This window comes from Ochlerotatus camptorhynchus, unplaced genomic scaffold, assembly GCF_037179485.1.
Source record: "Ochlerotatus camptorhynchus isolate MF236.1 unplaced genomic scaffold, CSIRO-AGI_Acam_v1.1 ptg000103l, whole genome shotgun sequence".
In the NCBI taxonomy this organism is placed as follows: domain Eukaryota; kingdom Metazoa; phylum Arthropoda; class Insecta; order Diptera; family Culicidae; genus Ochlerotatus; species Ochlerotatus camptorhynchus.
The window spans coordinates 1,884,636-1,907,306 of NW_027040593.1; the positions used below are offsets into that span (position 1 = coordinate 1,884,636).

The following is a 22,671-nucleotide window of genomic DNA, read 5'->3' on the forward strand; positions in this document are numbered from 1 at the left end:
ATAGGAGACATACGGTTAGACCGTTCCATTGCTATGTTTAACATTACATGTACCATAAATTATATGAGATATTCAATATTATTGCAATCACATTCATATAACTCGAGCCTTTGGTACGGTATATCCATTCATCCTTCCCCAGTGAATTCGAGAAATGCTTCGTTGTTTAAATATTCTTATTTGAGCTGGAATCATTTTCAAGGATCATCTTTGCGGCAAATACCGAGGCAAATACAACGCAGTTGGCCTGGCCGTTTTGACGTTCGTGTCATATCTCAGATAAAAACCAATACTGACATGAAACATGACTATGCGTTATCTAACTTAATAATTTTCCATTATGCTTTTGAATTAGATTAGATTAGATTAGAATGGTCCAAAATACGCAATATAGCTTCCCCTAACCGATGGTGATGTTGATTTGCGTGGACGAGCCTTGACTTTCTAGATATCATCGAAAGAAGTCATTGTTTGCAAAAGCTGTTACGCCCTAATTCGAGCTCTATCTAAATTTCTCCTCGGCCTCCGGGCGTTGTCCAAAAATGTCCAAATTCGTACGGTTTATATTTTTCTGGCAAGAACTTATTCGGTGCTCCTCCATCTTACACAAGAAACACATATTGTTTTCCCTTTATAGAATGTATTCGCCATCCGATTGAGGAATTGCTGCGAGTTAGGGATACCGTATCTCACGTCCATGTATACACCCCGTACACCTGTGTACATGTTGGGCCTCGGACCCAACTACGCAAGGAATTTCTTCCTGATAATTCGCTTCACTTCACCGTATTTCTCCGCTATACCTCAACTGCTTTTCCGTCAGCATAATGAACAATTAATTGCTCAGGATTATACACACCAGTTAACATCCGTATTTTGTTAGTTACCACATGATCGTCATCTGCGACCAGCACTGATCCCTTTCAAATGGGCTACAGAAGCGTAAAGACCTAGATAAGAAGATGCCTTGCCAAAACTAAGAATTCACTTGAAGTTATTCATAAATTTCTCTTTCAAATTGTTCTCAGAAATACCTTAGCTTAACGCTCAGATTTCTAACCAAAAATCTTGCTTAGAATTCGTCTGAAATCAGGAGGTCCTGAGAATTACCGTAGAATTCAACTCCAAACATCGCTCGGAACTACCAACCGGTGAACACTCGTGTTTATTTCAGTTACCATGGAGACGTAATTTGTGATTAGCCCCGGTCCCTTTCAAATTGTATCATTATTTATGAACGGCCTTATATTTGAAATGACGTTTCACATTCATCTAGTGATGTCCGATTTTCATTCGAATAATCGTTTAGGCTCTGAACCATTTGGTGGATTATTTTAACTTTTGGTTAAAATTTGACAGATGGAAAGTTATCGATTAACCCTGCTATCCGAGCATGGTTATTTCTGACAGACAAGAAGTTAAATTTTGACAACTGTGGCTCAAAAACCGGTCGATCGACAGCACGGGGATTTTCGAACATAGAAAATAACTTTCGAAATGTCACTTTTAACCACGAGTTAAATTTAACTCGGCAAATGGTTCACACCCTTAATCGATTAACGAACCGAAAAGTAAACTATTTACAATCGGTTAGATCATGCCGATATAAGCATTAACATCTCCACAGGATCATCACCGATCGTTTTAAACATGTGCTGCACTCTCATTGGTGGAAAAATGGCAGCACAGCGAACAAAAAATAATCGATTAGTTGTTAATCGAGTAATTAAAAAATGGGACATCTCTGATTTTGGTGTGATTGTTTTGATAAAAATGAGCGCAAAATTTCATCTCTTCCGAGGGGGCAGCAAAATCACAAAATTACCTTGAATACGGGGGGTTCTCATTGGATGAAAGGGACCGTGAAAGAAGACACTAAGGCTCTGAACCATTTGGTGGATTATTTTAACTTTTGGTTAAAATTTGACAGATGAAAAGTTATCGATTAACCCTGCTATCCGAGCATGGTTATTTCTGACAGACAAGAAGTTAAATTTTGACAACCGTGGCTCGAAAACCGGTCGATCGACAGCACGGGGATTTTCGAACATAGAAAATAACTTTCGAAATGTCACTTTTAACCACGAGTTAAATTTAACTCGGCAAATGGTTCACAGCCTAAAATAGAAAGTTGTTCTTCCAACAGTTTCATCTTAGTATTCATCTTTGGAACTACCTTCGAAGCAACCCTTCGATTTCACTACACTTGGAGTTTGAAAGTTGCGTTTCAGGTAGTGAACCTTTCGCCGATGGTACTTCAAATGCCTCTCTTGGGACATAATATGTGTGTTGTTTTAGGCATTAATAGTGTGATATTATGTGATCAAGAAGAAGATGAGATTGTCCGTAAAGTTCAGAATCCGGATGGTGATAAGATTGTGAACAAATTTGAGGACGTATTTGTGGAAGATGGGCGGTTCAAAGGTGCAGTTGACGTTGAACTGAACGATTTGCCCTCGAAGCAACAAGAACCGAGAAGAGGGCCAGTACAATTGCGGCAGAATAAGCTACAAAATGAACTGGAAGAAACTTGACGAATTTACGGAGTAAACACACGGCGAGAACGACCCAAATTTGAGTTTAGTTCACTCATAATCGCCAAAAGTGCAGGAACTCAGCGATGAGTAAATTTGTCTCATGGTTTCCTGTGGAAAACCTAAAAAATCTACCGGAAAATTAGGAAATTGACGAAAATTTTATTCAATCTCGGAGTAGTACCAATAGACTGAGTGAATCCAATCTTTACTTTTCTCAAATTCGGGAATTTTTCCCTAGAAAATCCTGGGAAAACCTGGGAAAACATGAGGCAAATTTACTCATCGCTGAGTTCCTGCACTTTATGTGATTTATGAGTTGACAAAACTCAAATTTGGGTCGTTCTCATTCACCGTGTACGTAATGGCTTTTGGAATGTGCAGTTCACGGAGAAAAGTAGCAAAGTGACGGCATTTTGGAATCCGTTAGATATGTGTGGAAGAGACTGCCATTCGGTTTGTCCTGTTCAGCGGAGATTTTTCAGCAGAAACTCCCACAAATGCTCCTAGGACTAGATGGAACTGATGGAATAGAAGTCCTAGTGGGTAACATTCTGATCGCGGCTAGAGGTAACACGGAATCAGAAGCTGTTGAAAATCACAACTGAAATCTTATGGTGCAGCTTCAGCAATGTCGTGACGTGGGAATCAAGCTTAACAAAGCTTGTACTTTCGAAGGATGGCCTGAAACCGGATCCAACGAAGGACGCAGCGGCACTACAGCGGTTTTTTGGAGTTATCAGCTATGTGTAGGGTTACCATATGGTATCCTAAAGGAGGACATGTCCTCCTTTTTCAATAAATTTTCTACATCCTCCTTTTGCCCGAAAATGTCCTCCTTTTTAATCCTTGCATTTTTTTCAGTAACATATTCATAAAAATGTTTTGAAAGAGCGTTGTTTGCAGAGCTTATTTGTTTAATTATGTCGCAACCTTATCTTATCTAGCAAATGCCATTCGATGGTGGGACTAGGAATATACTACAGCTGTCAACCACCCTACATTTGGTGGCGATTAATTTGGTGTATTTTAACTTACAGTGTATCTCAAAATTGAGCTTACAGCTGTCCGTACCTTTTTAGAAAAACAGCTGTACGAGCACAACTTAAAAAGATAGATTTCTAAAGTTCCGGCCGCTGGCTCATGAGCCAGGTCATCGGTATAGTATTGGGCTTATTTGAAATGAGTGTGTAAGAAGTTAGAGTTATTTTAGAAAAACTAGATTTCTCAACAAAAACACATTTTCTTGAAATACAATGAGTCAAACATATTGAAATTTTGCTCATCTGTAGTCATAATAAAGATCTTTAAAATGCCGCTACTTTTTGCTAAAATCCACCTACTACTGAAATTATGAATGTTATTCAAACTTCATACACACTCTGCCAATAAAGTCCAAAGCTATACCGACAAATCAATAAATAGTTGCAACCACCAGCCAAGATTTCAAAAATCTATCTACTCACAGTCTTTCAAAAAATTGCCCATTCAGGTGTACGCTCAATTTTGAGAAACACTGTATATTTGACAGATGGAAAATTTTCAAATAAACCTGCTTACCAGACTTATTTCAGACAAACCAGGAATCAATTTTGACAAACAATTACTCGAAAATCGGATGATCAACAACAGAGGGGTTTTCGAACATTATAATTTATTTTCGAAGTGTCAGTGAAAATTTATCAAATGAAACACAGTCTTAGCACCGACAAACCGACATGAATGACCATAGCAAAAACAATACAATTTATGACCAAAGCACACTACTGACATCTGGCTCCGTGTTCGCGGGAAATATTTAGCTAATCCATGAACCCGCATGCAAAAATTATGACTTGGTTCGTGTCTGATCTATTCTGGACAAATTATTTTTTATCTAGATCAAAAAATCGTATGGTTTTGACAGTTCGGATCACTGCACATTTAAATTGGACGTTTACGATTTTCGGACATAAATCAGAATTAAGTGTCATGTCGGTTTGTCGGTGGTCTTAGGCTGTGTTCCATTGATCTGAATTTTTACATAAATTTTACATTTCGAAAATAAATTATAATGTTCGAAAATCTCTCTGTTGTTGATCGTGTGATTTTCGAGGTGTTTGTCAAAATTAATTACTAGAAATAAGTCTAGTACAATAGCAGGTTTATTTGAAAATTTTCTATCTGTCAAATTGGTGGTGTTTGTCGAAATTGATTCCTGGGCTGCCAGAAATAAGACTGGTACAATAGCAGGTACATTTGAAAAAAATATATTATAAATTACACAGCCACACAGATTGAATTCAACATGTGTTCGATTTTGACGTTCTGGTTCTATGGGATTTCAGGTACTTCTGGGGTCACATTGCGAATCTCGAAACGAAAGACTTTTTGTACGAACGCTTGTATGAAAAAGTTTTTCGTTTCGAGATGCGCAATGTGGCCCCTGTTTAGGCCGCTACCATACTGAGAGCGAAGAGGCACACGAATCGTGAAATCGAATGTAAGGAATAATATCAATAATAGAACGCTAAGCGCACCTCTTCGCTACCAATATGGCAGTGGCCTTTGAGTCCTATGCTGAATCAATGGTAAAATTAACCGGTTGCTTAGATGACATGTATCCTGATTTTTGAACATGATAAAAGTTGGGATGGTTTTAAGGCTGTAAAGCTGTAGTTTTCATGCAAATCAACTTGACTAGATTATTTCCAAGTATAAAAAATGAATTATGAAGGCTAGTTTGATGCATTTTTTCATAAGTATAACGAGAAGATGAATTGAATTGGTAACGACTACAAGTTATGAACGATCTCAATTGAACCTTTGCAAATCGTGAATTTTGTGATAGCGCACATATTATTAAAACGTTTGATAAAAACTCATTGTCCTCCTTCGATGTTAAGAAAGGGAATCATTGTCCTCCTTAATCTCCGAACCTCAAATGAAATGTCCTCCTTTTCAAGTTTTAATATAGTAACCCATGTGGCAAAGTTCATACACGGAGACGAGTGTACTTCGGCGGGAAGCGTTGGCGTCAGGAAAGAGGAAATGGAGGAATCGACAGGAAGGAGCAGGTGTTGAAACGGTTGACGTTTTTTACTACACTCGCTTCGTGTCGTGCGCAACAGTCTGTTTGTATTCGTACACTCATGCTCTACCGTCGTCTCTCTCACACAACACAAACGGTAGAACAACATTCGAGCAAAAAGAAAATTATCAAATAACTATCATTCAGGCATAACATTTGATAACGGCACAAAAGCATTTGTAAACAAAATTTCTAAGGCCCTTTACACGCGAACCAAAATACGCCCATGCAAACCAATACCACTTTCGGAAGGGTGATAGTTGCCCCTATCCGATGATGTTGCTGATTTGCGTGGGCGTACTTTGGTTTGCGTGTGAAGGGCCTTAGAAAGTTTGTTTACAAATGTTTTTGTGCCGTTATCAAATGTTATGCCTGATATGACAATGTGTTATTTCGTTCTAATTGCTCAATTTGGTGTAAACTAACACATTTCTGATCAAAAATGTTATTACTACTTAGAACATCGTTGCTTGCTATTTTCTAAATTCACACAAGCACAACATTAACAGCTCATATTATGAGAAAAGCTAAAATACATACATTCGTGACGGTCTTCGGCGACAGTGTCATATGACAGAGACTGTCATATGACATTTTAGTTTGGTACTGTACTATGATAGCTTGTTTTGCAAGTGTCGAAAGCAAAGGCAGCCGATTATCACAGAAAATGAATCGACTACGGTGACCGCTTACAAGACTGGGAAGGAGCGTTCAACGACATCAAGAAGAAAATCGCCAGAATGACAACGTTGAAGTTCTTTAATCCTAAGATGGAGACTACAATCCAATGCGATGTCAGCAGCTATGCCTTAGGAACAGTGCTCATTTCAAGAGGGGCAAACCATAATGTTTGTGTCAAGAATTTTGAGCAGGACAGAGCAAAAATATGCTCAAATCGAAAAGGAGACTCTTGCGATCTTGTTCTTACATGCAAACGTTTTTTTCTTTATGCAGAACTGACTGAGCAAAAATATGCTCAAATCGAAAAGGAGACTCTTGCGATCTTACTCTCCTGCATGTAAACGTTTCGATCAATACATTTTCGGAAACAAGCAAGTTACATGTTCTATCGAACAGCACTGTATATGCTATATATACTCGCAATTCTATTGGAATCCTCTTTTGAATTATCTTGATCTTATCCCTAAGCAGAATTCCCTTTATACTCAAACCAAAATGCCTTAGGAATTCTCATGCAAATTGTGTTGATAATCCAACGAAATACGAAATACTCCAGGGACTTGGATAATTTGCTACGATCTTCAAGCTTAACAAAATTCCATAATTCATGAACTTATGAAATTTCAATATCATTTAGTTTATTTAGTTATTGAATCTGGGACGAGTACTGTCCAACATCCAATCTATGACGGTATGTTGATACATTCGTAGATGAAAAACGACCACATGTTGCCAACAATGTTCGCACTGTGCCAATAACGTCCATTTCAAAAACCCTCCCTCACTGCATACCATCCTTCATGCTGCCTAAGCGCCACCCGCGAGCAAACTCGCGGGATCGATAGGCGATAATTCAAATCTCGTCTAAAAAAAACCCGCCGTCTTGTCACCGGCTCATCGTCGCGACGTCAGGTTAGTTCTCTCGCCGTTCACCCACAGTCACGTGGCGGCGCTGGTATCTCGTCTCTCGGCTTCGCGCATTTTCGCACACAAATGTGGGCTGTTTGATGTTTTTGGCTGGTTTGTTGCACCAACACACACTCGCCTGTGCGGCGATACGATTACGATGTCGGGATACACGCTCCAGTGGTGTTCGTGTGAGAGATAGAGAGAGCAAACATCATCCAGCACAGCAGCAGTGGGAGCGAGAGCAGTCACAGTCAGTAGTAGAAGCAGCAGCAGCAGCAGCCAGTCGTCAGGCAAAATTGCGGTAATCGTCGTCGCCGTCTTTGGTTTTGTCGTCGTCGTCGCCGTTGTCTTGTGGTGAATTTTTCTTTCTGATCTGAAGCGTAGGGAAAAAGTTTCATTCGTTGCATTTTCGTAGCATAATCCGGCAGAATCGATTCCGGAGTGTATACAGGTTGTGCAATTACCTTTCGGGTTCTATCCTTTATGTTGCACCTACTGTCCGGGTGATCGGTACTTCAAAGGAGTCGTGCAACTTCGGGTGGCGGAACGCGTTTTTCGATTTTTCCGTGAAAAAGTCCCGCAGGGTGTGTGAAGGCGAAAACGAAGAAGAAGAAAAAAAAATGTGCTGCAGCTGAAGCCTAGATGGTAGTTCAATCTTGGATCTGTGTGGTACTGGTGGAAGAAGAACCGGCTGACGTCAAGAAGAAGCCGAAGAAACCGGAGCTGGTAGCAGAAGAAAAGGTGTTTTCTGTGTTCTCAAGGCTACTGTCAGCGGAATTCGCCTTGGTGTGGTGTTGAGCTGGTGCTATCTTGCAGGACAGGGACAGGGAACAGATTTTTGATTTTTGTTTTAAACGGTGTCAAAAAAGGTACCTAATTGATTGAAGATAGTGGTTAGGTGACCCCCCCCCTGGGACGCGGTTCCGGAAGACGAAAAGAGAAGAACATCGGTGGTCTTTTTATTTCTGGTTTGGTGGAAGAAAAGACAGTATGCGAATTTTGGTGCTTGTGATTTTCTTCTTGTTGTTCGTGCTGTTCTGTCTCTCTACTCAGCAGCAGCAGCAGTAGTAGTTGGTGTTGTGTGAGTGAAGGATCTCTGCCGATTGAGAAAACGGGAGAGGGCTACTTTGCAGAGAGTGAGAGTTTGGCGAGAAAGTGTGTGGTACGGTGCAGTGCTGCCAGATTTTATGGAAGATTCATAATATTCTGGATGCTAAATTTCAATAATGTTACAACAATACGAAAAACAATTTACATTTAATGTTACTCGTCATGTAGTTTGATATAAATTGTTGTGTTTTTATTTATGGAGTAGCTATAAGTTGTACGCTGCAGATTTTTATTATTGTGAATGTAAAATTTACTGAACTAGCTTCTGTTTGAAAAAAAAATCGCATAATAATGCTGGTGCCAGGTGCTCTCAAGAACTGTATGGTCACCCTCTCAAATGTTTCGAAGATCTGCATAACTACTCGTATCTAAAAGAAAAATCTTGGACTTGAAAATGTTCAGCCCTAATGACTTTAAATAATTATAGTAAAATTTCCTGAAACTTACGCCTAGTACCCCTAATAAAAATTGTATGGTTAATTTGCTTAACGACGCGTTCTGGGTATCATCCAAACCATTTGTAGAATAGTTCAATGATTTGGGTTATCGTTCGTTTATGGTTATTTTTTATTCGGGACATCAAGCACATTTTCCAAAAAATGTGTAGGTCTCAGATTCGAAATTTTTAAAAATTCCTGATATCAATATTTAGACGAAAATTATTTTTTCTCTTATCACCAGTATTTTTCGAATCCTGTGATCAGAATGTTTTGTAGATAACAAAAGCTCCCCCGATCTTTAGATTTTATTGGCCTGGCCTCGAAACCTTTAACAATATTTACCAATTTTTCACAGGTTCATATTTTGGAGTTATGCATCGAACTGGAGGGTTTGCCAATCAGAAATTTATATCTTTTTTTTTCAAAATGAAGCACCCCACTGAATCGGGAATCAAAAATAACCGGCAAATAATCGTGAACTTAATTTTGTTGTGCGTATGTTTAAGCATTTTAAGTTCGATATCTTTAATTCTCAAAATCATGAATACATCACCAGTGGTGTAGCTCTAACCTCATTCTGCCTGTTCAACAACGCTAAACAAACAGAACAATATTGGTTCCAATGGATAAAAATCAGTGAAACTAGAAGACCCTGTGCCTTTTGAAACTAATTTGAATGTAAACATGACCCTAAATAACATTTTCAAAGTTGTTGAACAGGTAGAAAGTAAGATTACGCGATGCCACTGATCTTCAAGCTCGGATTTTTTTTTACTTCATATTACAGGATGCCAAAAATTAAAAGATCTAACAAAACAAATTTTTTGATAATTTTTGAAAACTGATTTTGCTCACATACCTTACTCTTACACTTTTCAAAAATGTTTTGCTCCATAAACTTAAACAGTTTTCTAACAGCAGGATTTTGAAATTTGTTCGCAATCGAAGTCTCAGAATTTTAAGATTTTCTGTTGATTCTGAATCTTGAATTTGCTTTAAATCATTCCAAAAAGTCTTCCGGTATTCCCTGGTAGTTTTCTCCATAGCAGTCTCGAAATTATATTAATTCTCACGAGATTTAGAAATGTATTCTCCTATAATTTCCTTGGATTTCATCTCAGAATTCTTCTCAAAATGTCCTTAAGAGGATCTCTTGAACTAATCTTGGAATTCTCTTGAAACTCTTTGTAGTATCTTCTTGGAAAGTTCTCTTGTAACACTAGTTTCTTTGAAAAAAAAAGTTCAAAATTTCTTCCTCCCCTCCCTTGAAATTGTATCAAAATTAATTATAAACTCTCTTAGGAATTTACGTGCTACCATCTTCAAACGAGCATGAAACTCTGCAAAGAATTTGTTGAACTATTGAAGAATTAGATTTCTATGGAATTTTCGATATTTCCGAAGAATTTCGAGATTAGGGCGTAATTTCTTTTGTAAAAAAACACTTCATTTGACGATTTTTCGCGAATTAAAGCTCAATCTAAAAAACTAACACAAACAGGTAGATGAATGGTTCCTCTATCATTTGGTATAGCTTGTTCATGAGATTGTTCTTTTATTCGCGAGAAATCAGCGATTGACATGTTTGTTTACAAAAGCAATTAAGCCTAAATCTTAAAGTTCTCCGGATTTCCTTGAATCTCCTCAAAATTTCTATTTGATTTATTTATCATCATTAAAGAGATTTTCAGCCGTAGCTGACATTTGGCGTTGTTTCAGGACTGTAGTCATGTAGCCAAGTTTGCCGTAGGGTTAATTCGCTTAGAATGCTCTCTGTAAATCCTTCAAATTAGCTTTAGGGTGCCCTGGAATTATAATCATAATCCCCATAATAGTCTCTTTAGAATTACCTTAAAACTCACCTTTACATCTCTTTACAGTTTTCATTAGACACTTCTCAAGGTTACCTAAAATTTCTAGTTAAATTCCATTGTTATTCTCCCCAGCCAGAGTTTAGCATTATCCCTAGATTTCCTCTAAAACTGCCCTCAAAACTAATTTGGCATTCTGTTCATAATTCTCCAACGCCAATTCTTCGTAGTGTCAAAATCTTAAAATTTTATCCCACTCAAAGAGCAATGCTTTAGGTTTGTTAAATTTGAGATTTTTAAAATAAAAGTTCAAGAATGTGAATAACTGGCCTAGCCCCATAATCTTATTAATTTTGTTATGCAATCTTTGAACCAAATTGCAGTCCGTGTATTACAAATCTAGACGAATTATTCAGAAGGTCTTATCTGATTTGATCGACTTTCTCTTTCGTCAATAGTTCTTAGCTTATTGTTTATCGCATATTAGCTTATTGCGTGCTCTCAACTTATTGTTCTAGATGCACTTCCACAGTTATTAATTGAGAGCTTTCGATGCCTGTACCATTTTTGCATTAGTATAATTGTGTGGCAAGTACAATCATAACTCTATGCCCAGAGAAGTCGAGATATTTTCCAACCCGAAACATTCCCAGACAGGACCGGGAATCGAACTCAGCCACCTCCAGCATGGTCTTGCTTTGTAGTTGCGCCTTAACCGACTGAGCTAAGGGTGGCTAAGGAAGGCTGCAAAAACATTCCTTGTTGTATTTGACGTTTTGAGCGCTAGGTAAGAACTTCTTTTATCAAACTGGGTGACGAAAAAGTTGACGAAGAGAATCGATCAAAGCAGATAGGATCTTTTGAAGAATTCGTTTAGAAATGTGGCCCTCCTTAGCTCACTCGGTAAATGCGCAGCTGCAAAGCTGGTGGCTTGGTTTGATTCCCGATCCGATATAGGAGTTTTCCGGGTTGGAAAATTTCTCGACTTCCCTGGGCAAAGTATGATTGTTCTTGCCACACAATTATACTAATGCAAAAATGGTACAGGCATCGAAAGCTCTCAATAAATAAGTGTGGAAGTGCATCTAGAACACTAAGTTGAGAGCACGCAAAAAGGTAAAATGTGATAATCATTAAGTTTGAAATGCAAAGAAGATGAAGAAAGAAGAGATGTTCGTAGACAATTTAAAAAAAGCTAGTCAAAGAAGAATTGCTTTACTATAACAAGAGTAAATCTGCTTTACTATAACTACAGACTATAAGTACTCAAACTTCATCCAATACAAATACCAATATTCTATTCACCAGCAGACCAAATTCCAGAATTTTGTATACACATACTGGAAATTTACAGCACTTTGAAATTCTTTGCATACCACTTTAGAAATTTCCTCTAGGAGACTTTTGAAATTTACTCAACAATCATCTTCGTATTCTCAATAGTTCTCGCACCTAAACTTCTTTCCATAATGCTCTTTAAAACGTTGTTGGGATATTTCCACAGAATTATCTTTGAGTTCACCTCAGGATTAACTTTGAATTTAAATCAGAACAATCCTGAAAAGAATCACATGTAAATTCGCTAGCTATTATCTTTAGCATACTCAATATATCTTTCCATTTCCTTAGAATTTTCCTCCCTTTGAATTGTTCTCAAAATGTCCTTAGGATTCTCATTGAGCTCAACTAGCAATTCACGGAATTCTGTTGATTGAAACTCAGCTTGGAATTGCTTGGAATTTCCTTGGAGCTTTTCAGAGGACTCGATTCCCTTGTAAATTTTCTCGGAATTCGCCCTGAAGTGCTTCCTTGTCACTTTCTTCAGCATGAGCTTTAAATTCTGCTTTTTTGAACTGGCAGCATAATTCGATTGCATGGGAATTCTTATCGATATTCCCTTTGGGATTTCATCAGAATTTGATTAAAATTCGGGAATTAAACAGGAGAACCGGACTTGGAGTTTCAGAATCAACTAGTGAAACAGAGCGAGTTTTTAACTTCTTCATCTGTTATTCATCTGTTTTTTAGATTTAATTACTCAGTGATATTTGTAACTTATTCTTCGTATCTGTTCCAATTTTGACGTCATGGTGTCGGACATTAGGAAGAAAAATGTGCAAACTAAATACTAACTAAAATAATACTTTATTTTCTGTTTTCCCATGGTATTAATCCCAGAAACACCTAGGATTTCTGCTAAGAATTATCATGCCATTTGTCTTAACCTCGGTCTTAACCCTACCAGAAAACTCTCCTCGTAATTCCCTTGAAACTCTCGTAGAAATATTCTTGGAATATTTTTTAGAAACCTTTGAAACTGTCCAGATAGCTCGATTTCTTTTAAAATTTCTTTGAACTCTAGTCAAATCCCTTCTCAGAATTTGTTCGGAGTTCTCCTCAGAAATCCATTGGATTTTTTTTTTCATAATTCGTTGGAATTCTCTACTGAGTTTCCTTGAAACAACCCTTTAGATTTATTTTCTTTTAATTTGTTTACCTCAGAATTCGAAATTCCTTTGAAGTTCTCTGTTTAATCTTCGACAGTATTCCATTGACATTATTTTCTCTTCAAATTCTGTTTGTAATTCTCTTTCAATCAGCTCAGCTTTCGGAATGTTAATTAAAAATCACCTGTAATTCTTCTCACGGTCTTCATACAATTCTTCTCAGAATAAACTAGCAATTCTGCTTTGAAGTTCTCCTCACAACTCAAATTAATAATTTAGTTAAACCTAAAAAAAAAATTGTCAAACTGGCAGCACTGCACTGCAATTCTTTTACACCCTTCACTCGATTCTGGTACACTTTTTGCGTTTCGTAAATCGCGAGTTGTAGGCAGCACACACAGAAGAGAACCGTCGCTCCGTTCGAGGAAAAGCACAAGCACCATTCAGTAACTTCATGGCCCACCGTACGAGAGAGCAAGTAGGTCTATCATCACCTACTAACCACTCTTGAGCTTCGATAGTACTCAGTAGTACTAGATGCAGTCAGTTGTGTAGTACTCCGTGTGCTGACAATAGTAGTGGTGGTGTGGTAGCGTACCGAGCAATCATTCTCTCGCACTTTTCTGCTTTGGTTGTGTGTGAAATCCGCGACCTTGCACAGGTGTGTGCGTATGAGTGGCAACGACAGCAGAAGCAGTCATTGCAGCCGTCAGTCAGCACAAGCGATGAGTCGATGAGTGTGTAGCAACAGCGACGACGTCGGAGACACAAGGCACAAGCCAGCGCTGGTTGTCAAAAAATTTTGCTTGCAGTAATAATCGCAACAAAAGTAACGTTTCGGTTTTTCCTTTCGGTGTATTTCTAGCGGATGCAAGTCGCAGAAGGGTTTGTAGCTTGGCAGTGAAAGAAGTCGGTGTGGGAAAAGCTGTTTTTCGGAGAAAGGAAAAGTGAAACACGTTTCGGAATTGCGGAGTGCGTAAGTGGAGTGGAGTTTCGAAGGAAGCAAACAACACGCGAGAAAAAGGAAAAAGGAGTCGCGATACGTGCGCGCGGCCTTCTCCCGACCCCCCCAACCGACCAGTGTTTGCCAATAAATAGTTTGGTGGTGTGAGTGAGAGGTGTGCCAATTCAGAAAGTTGTAGTGGTGACAAAAGAGGCACAAGTGTTGGTGCTGCAAGAAAGATAACAAGCAAACGGGCACACAGTGCTGAAAAGGCTGAAAACAACCCAATCTCGACGGAAGACGAGAGAGAAAGAGAGCAAGAGCTGTGCTGAGTTTTGAAAGCCGTAAGGAGGCAGGAAGCAGCCCCTAAAATCAAACAACATTACAACACTGGTGCGAAGAAGAAGGAGTTTTGCGGTGCAAAAAGAAAAGTGAAGAAAAGTGAGTTTTGAAATTTTTGCCGATTTTCATGAGCGAGAATCGTCCTCGGCGGCATCGTCATCACCCGGTCGTCGACTATTGTAGATTGAGTCCGTACGGTTTTCGTCTTCCGACTGCGGAATAAAAGGAATAGAACAACACACATTGACTGTCGTCGCCACCGAGATCGTCGGCAGAGCCGCTGTTGTTGTTTTTGTTATTGTATGAAGGAATACTCCGGTGGTGGTTGCGACGCGATTTGACATGGCCGGTGAGTAATCAGTGAAAATGTTATGCTTTCTGCTTCAACTGTTTTATTTTTTCTCGATGCAGTACCTCAACTACTGCTGGTGACGTTCGGGGTAGGGTGTAACATGCTTGACAGATGTGACACAAGCTGACAAGAGCCAAGGGCAATGCTGTAATGGTTGTTTATTGCATTCGGAACGTTCTAGATGCGTGATGGTTTCATGATTTGAGGGATACTGACCGCTATATTATCGAGGATATTTTTTTTTCATACAGCTAAGAAGTACGATTGAGGAGCTGTTCAATGAAAATAACGAAGGTTATTTCGACGCATTGAAAGCGATGTACATCAAACATTTTAAACAAGAAAAATGTCGTGGTATTACAGCGACGGGATCCAAATGTTGTAGGCGACTTACTTGTCGTTGGAACCTTCCGAATCCTGTTTCACAACACTGATTTTAAAAACTGTATGATAATTCTCTTTGACGTGATTCTTTCTGTGACTTCTGCGCAAAAAGTTTTTACTATTTCGTTAGCAGAATTTAGCTGGGCACCCCAAGTGCAAGCTCACTGACCTGTTATACGGCAGTTAGGTACACTCAGAACACTTGGTCAGAAATAAATCAAGCCAGAGGCGGCGGGTTCGATTCCCGGTGCGTCTTTCGGGTTGATTTTTTTTTAATTCTGCAAATTCAAATTGCAACCAAATTTGTTCAAACTTGGCACAGTTGTTGGGAATCACAATGCACACTGAAAGCGCCGTGGGGAACAGGGGATTGTAATCCGCCTAAAAAAACTAGACCCAGTCTAACGTACAGCCATAATAGATCGAATCCATTAAAATAAATTTTTGTTTAAAGTAAATAGATTTTCAATAATTTCTTCTTTGCATTTCAAGCTTATTGTTTATCGCATTTTAGCTTATTGCGTGCTCTCAATTTAGTGTTCAAGATGCACTTCCACAGTTATTGATTGAGAGCATTCGATGCCTGTACCATTTTTGCATTAATGTATTTGTGTGGCAAGTACAATCATATTCTCTGCTCAGGGAAGTCGATACATTTTCTGAGGCCACGTTTTTCAATAGCTGCTCACATGAATTCCAATTAAGGAGCTTGATAGCTTTGTGGCGATCGTTTTTGCTTACCGAGCAAAACGTCGTGGGTTCCATTCTCCTGAGCTAATAGGGTCGGTTGTGCTACATTATCCTCTAAATGCCGTTACACTGAATGGCCTCTTCCCCGAAAGAGATTTTGCCTTCTTTTGATTGCTGCTCGTTGGTTTTCACATTCGGGGTGATGGCGTTGGGGTAATGTAGCATATTCGATAGGGCTACATCAATATTTGTAGCTCTCTAAATGAAGCACGGGGATGCCACTGATCCGGAAAAACCGGTATGTTAGCATGTGAAAAATCAAAAGCTTGGTAGGTTTTTTTACGCGGTACATATCCCCTGTGTAAAATAAGTCCTGAGCGTATTGCAAATTAATTTTTCGTCCATACTCCGATCCGGATGTAATTTACATGAGCTGTAATTTACATTACTCTTCTCGTAATACCTTGGAATTTCAAAGGGAAATCCTCCTAAGAGTTTCCACGGAATCCTCAAAGTCAAAACTCCCCTCAGAAATTCTTCGAATTTCTTTTCAGAAATCCTTCGAAAGTCTGGATATTCTCCTCAGTAACTCCGTTTCTTGAAAATTTTCTAAGTGTTTATTTTTATTTTTTGGAATTCCCTTGAATCTGTTCCCTTTTTTCCTTGATTTGTTTTCCGCCGATCTTGTTTTCCGTGCTGAGCACCAATTCTACCCTTAAATTATGTTTATTCTCTTAGAATGCTCATAAGAATTCTCTCATAATTCTCAACCTCAAGACCACCATAAAATTCTCAACAGATTTTCCTTGAAGTTCTCCTCACAGCTCCCTTGGAATTATTCTTAGCATAAAATAGGAATTCAATTCAGAACTTAGTTTGTCATCCTCCCTAGAGTCCATTGAAATTCATCTCAATCCAATTTCATATCCAAATCAGAGCTAAGTAGACCACTGAATTATTGGGTTTGGGTATGGAATTCAATAATTTTCATCTTTTTTCTGATGTTCTGTAAATCAATAGCTCCCTAAGTCCATGGTCCGCCCTGAATATCGAGTATAGATGAAGTTAGGATCACTTCCAGTTGTATAATATGCTGAACAGATTGATATCTATTATTTGCTGACCCAGAATTGTGGGATGACTGCAGAACGTTTATAATTAATCAAAACATCATGAAGATTTATGGGGCTCGGTTTTGCACAAATCAAGTGACCTATTTAGTTGACGTGATTTTCTACTCTTAAATGCTTTCTATAGTTTTGCTACTAACGATAAATTTCCCACAAATAACTTCGACAATTTGAATTTGATCCCGTTATCCCTTAACCGACCGATACGGATTTTGATTTACTCTATAATAGCTCGTTCTCGACGACTACGTAACTAATTTGCATGTGCCATCAAGGGGAAGAGTTGGGCAAAACGATCGCATAGCACACACCTCCTTATGACCCTCCTTCTTTTTGTGGAGGTCGGATATGAGTGTGCCATTTGTTATTTTTCTTAGTAACTGCAGCTATGTTGATGAAATTTGTGCCATAACTGTGTGAGATGTCGTCAAAAACTTATCATTTATGATCATGACATCGTACTGCGATACATTGGTCATATGGTGGCCCTGGAACAGGCTCTCCGGAAGTCCTGGGGGAAGTGGCCAATTTTTCACTACTACAGAAAGCTATCGTGTGAGTTTTCACTGTTCTCAGAATTTGGTGAGCAATTCTGAAGAGGCCATATCATCTTTTGCTGGGTAACAATGGCCATCCAAAGCAGGCTCCGAAAGCCCTAATGGAAGTGGTTAATTATTACTATCGAACTGTTTTCAGAATTTTATGGGCAATTCAGAAACGGCCATATCATCTTTTCTGAATCACATTGACCATTTGGTGGCCTCAGAACAAGTTTCGGAATCCCTGGGGTCAATGTTTCACTGTAACAGAAACCTATCGAGTGCCATATCATTGTTCTCAGAATTTTGTGAGCAATCCAGGAGAGACCCTTTAATCTTTTCTGGATCAGATTGGTCATCTGATGGCTCCAGAACAGGTTCCGGAAGCCCTGATGGAAGTGGTCAATTATGTATTACATCAGAAACCTATCGAGCAACACATCATTGTTCTCAGAATTTTGTGCACAATCCAGAAGATGCCATATCATCCTTGTTGGATCGAAGGCAAACCAGCCTTTAGCTGAAATTAATACATTCTAACCTAATCATCTTTTCTGGATCACATTGGCCATCTTGTGGCCTAGAATTGGTTCTGGAAACCCTTGGAAAAGTGATAACTTTTCACTATCGAGTACCATAACATTATTCGCAGAATCAGAATTCAGAAATCCAGAAATCCTATCATCATGTCTGGATCCCATTACTCATCTGTTGATCTCAGAACAGGTTCCGGAAGCCTTAGGGGAAGCGAACAATTTTGTACTACATCAGAAACCTATTGAGTGACACATAATTGATCTCAGCATTTCCTGGACAATCCAGAAGTGGCCATATCAACTTTTATGGATCCTGATGAATGTGGGCGTCTTGGTTGAATACCTTTATAAAGAGAGAGAGAGAGAGAAGGATTAGTAATTTCGGTTACCGTATTTGCTTATCCTTGACAGATACGCGTATTTCGTCTACAATGTGCAGATTTCCTCAGTGTCTTAAACTTTTATGGATCATATTACCCTTCTGGTTTTGAAAACCCTTGGGGAAGAGCAAAATTTGTCTTAACATTACAAACCTATCGTGTGACATTTCATTGTTTTAAGACTTTTGTGAGAAATGCAGAAGAGGTCATATCATCTTTAATAGATTAAATTGGTCGTCTGTTGGCCCCGGAATAGGTTCTGAAAGCCGTGGGAGAAGTGGCCAGTTGTTTGCACTACAATGGAAACCTATCAAGCAACAGGTGAGCAACCCAGAAGCGGCCATTTTTTTTAAAGATCACATCTGGTGGTCCCGGAACAGGTTCCGAAGCAGTAGGGGAAGAGGTAAATTTTGCATTACATCAGAAACTTATCGAGCAACATATACATTGTTCTCAGAATTTTGTAGACAATGCAGAAAACAACCATATAATTTGGATCATATTGACAAACTGGTGAGCCAGATCAAGATCTGGAAGCCCTGATTTTTTTTTCTGAATCACATTGGCTGGCCACCTTGCGGTTCAGGAACAGATTGTGGAAACCCTGGAGCAAGTGGCAACTACTGCAGAAATCTCTCGTCTGACGTATGGTTGTTTTCAGAATATTATGGACAATCAGTGGCGTCGCGTAACTTCTCTTTTTACCTGTGCACCAACTTTCAAAAACAGATTTAATGCAAATTCATACTCGAATCGGTTGAAAAATACACTTAATCTTCTAGTTAACTCGATATTTATCCATTGCAAGCAATATTTTGGTAATTGTTTATGTTTTGAGAGTTGGTGCACAGGTAGATTGATGTTAAGGCGACGCCACTGGGACAATCCAGATGAGTTCCAGGTTCCGAAAGCCCTGGGGTAAGTGGTCAATTTTCAACTACATCAGAAGCCTATTCAGTGACATATCATTGTTCTCAGAATCTTGTGAACTAACCAGAAGAGGATCTTTATGGATAACATTGCTCATCTTTTGGCCGTGGATCAGGTTCTGGCAGCCCTGGGCGAGAGGTCAATTTGTCATAGCAACAGGAACATGTCATTGTTTTCTAAATTTGAAACAATCAAAAAGAGGCCAATCGTCTTTTTTTGGATCGTATTGATCATCAAAAGTTTCCGAAAGTCATGGGGTGCTTAATTGCTCTTGGTAACATAAACGAGTGACATAGCATTGTTCTTAGATTTACATATATGGACAATCCAGAAGATGCCATATCATATTGGCCAAATTATCCTCTCCAAACCAGGCTTGATGGAGATTCACTCGCGAGTTTGAAATGAGCCGAGCGTAGCATTTTTCTGAGGAGTAGAATGCCTACTGCCAAATCATTCCACTGAGCTTCAGAGCTTGTGATCGAAGAAGGATAAAATGAGAGTGAGGTTTGCTGCCATTGTTCATGTTTTATATCACACGCTCTTACTCTCACTCTCACTCATCCTCTCCCTGAATTTCACTCTCCCTCTCTCGAGGAGTTTTTGTTTACTTCTTCCATATTCCTGCCGCCACTCACTCGAGGTGAGGGCTAGCTAAACTCGCAGAACAAGAGTGTTTTAAAATCTCCAGTGAGTTTGAGGAGTTTCAGCAAGCCTGCTCCAAACAGGTTCCGGAAGCCCTGGCCAGTCCACAAAGAGGAAAGACGATATCGTCTCTTCTGGATTGCTCACAAAATTCTGAAAACAGTGATATGTTGCACGATAGGTTTCAGTTGTAGTGAAACATTGGCCACTTCCACCAGGGCGTCCCAAACCTGCTCCAGGACCAATATGATTTAGGAAAGATGATATGGCCTCTTCTGGAATGTTCTCAAAATTCTGAGAACAATAATATGTTGCCCGATAGCTTCCTTCTGACTGCCAACGAAGCCAGGTCTATCCGTTTGCACCGTTCTTCGTAAGACGGTAATTTACCCACATTGCTCCTGGGTAGAACACGGAACAGGGTGCTCAAACAACAACTACATATTCCAAAAAACTGATTCTAAAAATCCTAAAATTACTTTTGCAGTTACCATGAGGACATGCCTATTGAATCGCACTTCAGATTCAATTATAACACCTAAATCTTTGATCGAAGCAAGCTGCTGTGGCCAATCACATAATACTGCAAAGGTTCGCGTAAATGGTTGAAAGATATAGAACAACATTTAGCGACATTGACCTCCATGGTATTCAGCAGTCAAGTCTGGACTTAATTTCATCTTCAAGTCATCGGCGAACATAAGTTTGAAAGACCATTCTCGAGTGCACAGGCCGATCACGAACATGATGAAAACCAAAGGCCCCTAAGTGGCTACCTTGACGAACGCCCAAGGGTATCTCGAAACTAGGCGATGAAGTACCATTAAGGCTGACGTAGGTTGAGTATTCAGTTAAATAAGATTGTAGCCACTCCGTTGCCCAGTTAGGCAATCCCATAACGGGTGGCAACTAAAATTTTGGAATTTTTTCGAGGCCTCTATGCTCAACAACAAATGAGCTCAGAGAGAAATAAGAGTGTGTATGTGTTAGCTCTCTCTCTCCTCTTTCTGCTAGTATTTTCTGTTTTGTTTATGCTTGCTCAGTTTTGCTCAAAATGCCGTCGGAACAAGAAGTATTTCGCGAGCGCGTTGTACAGTTCTACGAACTGCACAGAAATCTCGGCAAAAAGTATACGGTACAACATTTTAAAAGCGAAAATGTTGCGGCTTCGACTGTTTACCATATCTTAAGATCCCCAACAACTGCTCGCAAGCAAGGTAGTGGAAGACCAGCCAAAATTATAGACGCAAAAGGACTTCGTTCTCTTTCTCGTGCCATGATTCAAGCCCTCTGGTTTGGTAATCAATCAATATGTGTACCAGAACGAATGTTTGAAGAAAATTTTGATCCCGTTTCTACAAAAACATCATGCTGATGGACAATACATGTTTTGGCCGGATAAAGCGTCATCGCATTACGCCAAAAAAACACAATCGTTCTTGAATACCCATTCGATCCCATTTGTACCCAAAAACCACAACCCGACAAATCTGCCTCAGTGTCGCCTAATCGAAGATTTCTTCGGGGTTTTGAGCTCCTTGGTGTACAAAAATAACTGGAGAGCCACGAATTGCAAACAGTTGATTGGTAGAATCAAGAGATACATTCGCAAAGTTGACATGAAGGCCGTACAACGCTCCTGTTCCGACATCAAACGGAAGCTTCGCCGAACATCCGATTACGGACCGTTTTCAAATGTTCACTAATTTTTTTTCAACAATGGACAATGTATCTTTAATTTCAATAAATCAGATCTTCTTCAAGTATGTTTGTCTTTTTTTGACAGCTTGAGAAAGAAATTCTAAAATTTTAGTTGCCACCCGTTACATCTCATTTTGTCGACTGACAGTGCATGCGGAATCCTATCAAACGCCTTACTGAAGTCCACGTAGATCGCATCAACTTGTCGTCGTTTTTCAATAGAATTGATCAGCGAGTTGACGAACACCATTAGGTTGGTCGTTGTAGAACGTTTTCTAACGAAGCCGAAATTATTATACTGAACCGCATGGTACACAGCATCATATACCAACTTCTCCAGAGCTTTTGGGAGGCAACTAAGGATTGAGATTCCGCGATAATTTTCAACATTGTGGATGTTTCCGGTCATGTGTGATGGATGTGACTTTCCACACTTTGGGAAAAAAACAGCACTTATCAACGAACGTTTAAAGATAATCGACACAGGTGAAGCGAGAGCTGCAGCAACATCTTCAGCGGAATCCTCATGAGCTTCTCTTTCGGATACGTCATGTGGTATACCACCATTAAGTTTAAGCTTCTTCACATACGTCCTGAAGGACGAAGGATTCTGTTTGGCGCTTCTTTGCACAATATATATTCGTGGATAACAGTGTTCAGCCTGCTAGTGTAGTGCTCCTCCATGTATTGAAGTAAACATTTGTTATCCTCAGTCCGTAGTTTGAAGAAACGTTTTTTTAACTTTACGCAACCTGGAGGTTACAGTTCAGGAGTCTTTCATGGTTGATTGTAGCGAACGCGGGGACTATGTCGTCAGACAGGAGTGTACCCGTGGATGATATCGAAATTGCACCACAAAACCGAGAAACAGTCACAATGTGATGTTGATTCAAGCAGAAACGTCGCCCAGTCCCTCGATGTCAAACGAGCGTGAATTGAGAGCTCATGGCAGGAGTTGAAACCGCTGTAATATCGGTCTTGTGCAATGACGTCAGCAGAATGATTGTAATTGGATAAAAAAAGGTTTGTGATGAGCGTCTTACAAGTCTTACAATTCAACAGGGTGATTCGAAAATTTCGATTCTGCTAGCATCACT

At 39.3% G+C, this 22,671-nt stretch overlaps 1 protein-coding gene across 5 annotated transcripts in view; it reads left to right on the top strand.

Annotated features, from left to right (window-relative positions):
- The window catches only part of LOC135699159 (protein phosphatase PP2A 55 kDa regulatory subunit), a 171,449-nt gene that overhangs the window by 58,047 nt on the left and 90,731 nt on the right, over window positions 1-22,671 (top strand). Inside the window, exons 1-2 of one of the 5 annotated variants that reach the window (XM_065219388.1) lie at window positions 7,474-7,548; window positions 13,868-14,636. The exons of 1 other annotated variant lie outside the window; for it this stretch is intronic. In XM_065219388.1, coding sequence (XP_065075460.1) covers window positions 14,630-14,636 — 7 coding nt within the window. In that variant the 5' untranslated portion in view covers window positions 7,474-7,548; window positions 13,868-14,629. Of the gene's footprint in view, window positions 1-7,473; window positions 7,549-7,665; window positions 7,840-7,869; window positions 7,936-13,680; window positions 14,637-22,671 lie in introns of those variants that run through there. 3 more of the 5 variants (XM_065219387.1, XM_065219389.1, XM_065219386.1) reach the window with 3 other exon arrangements.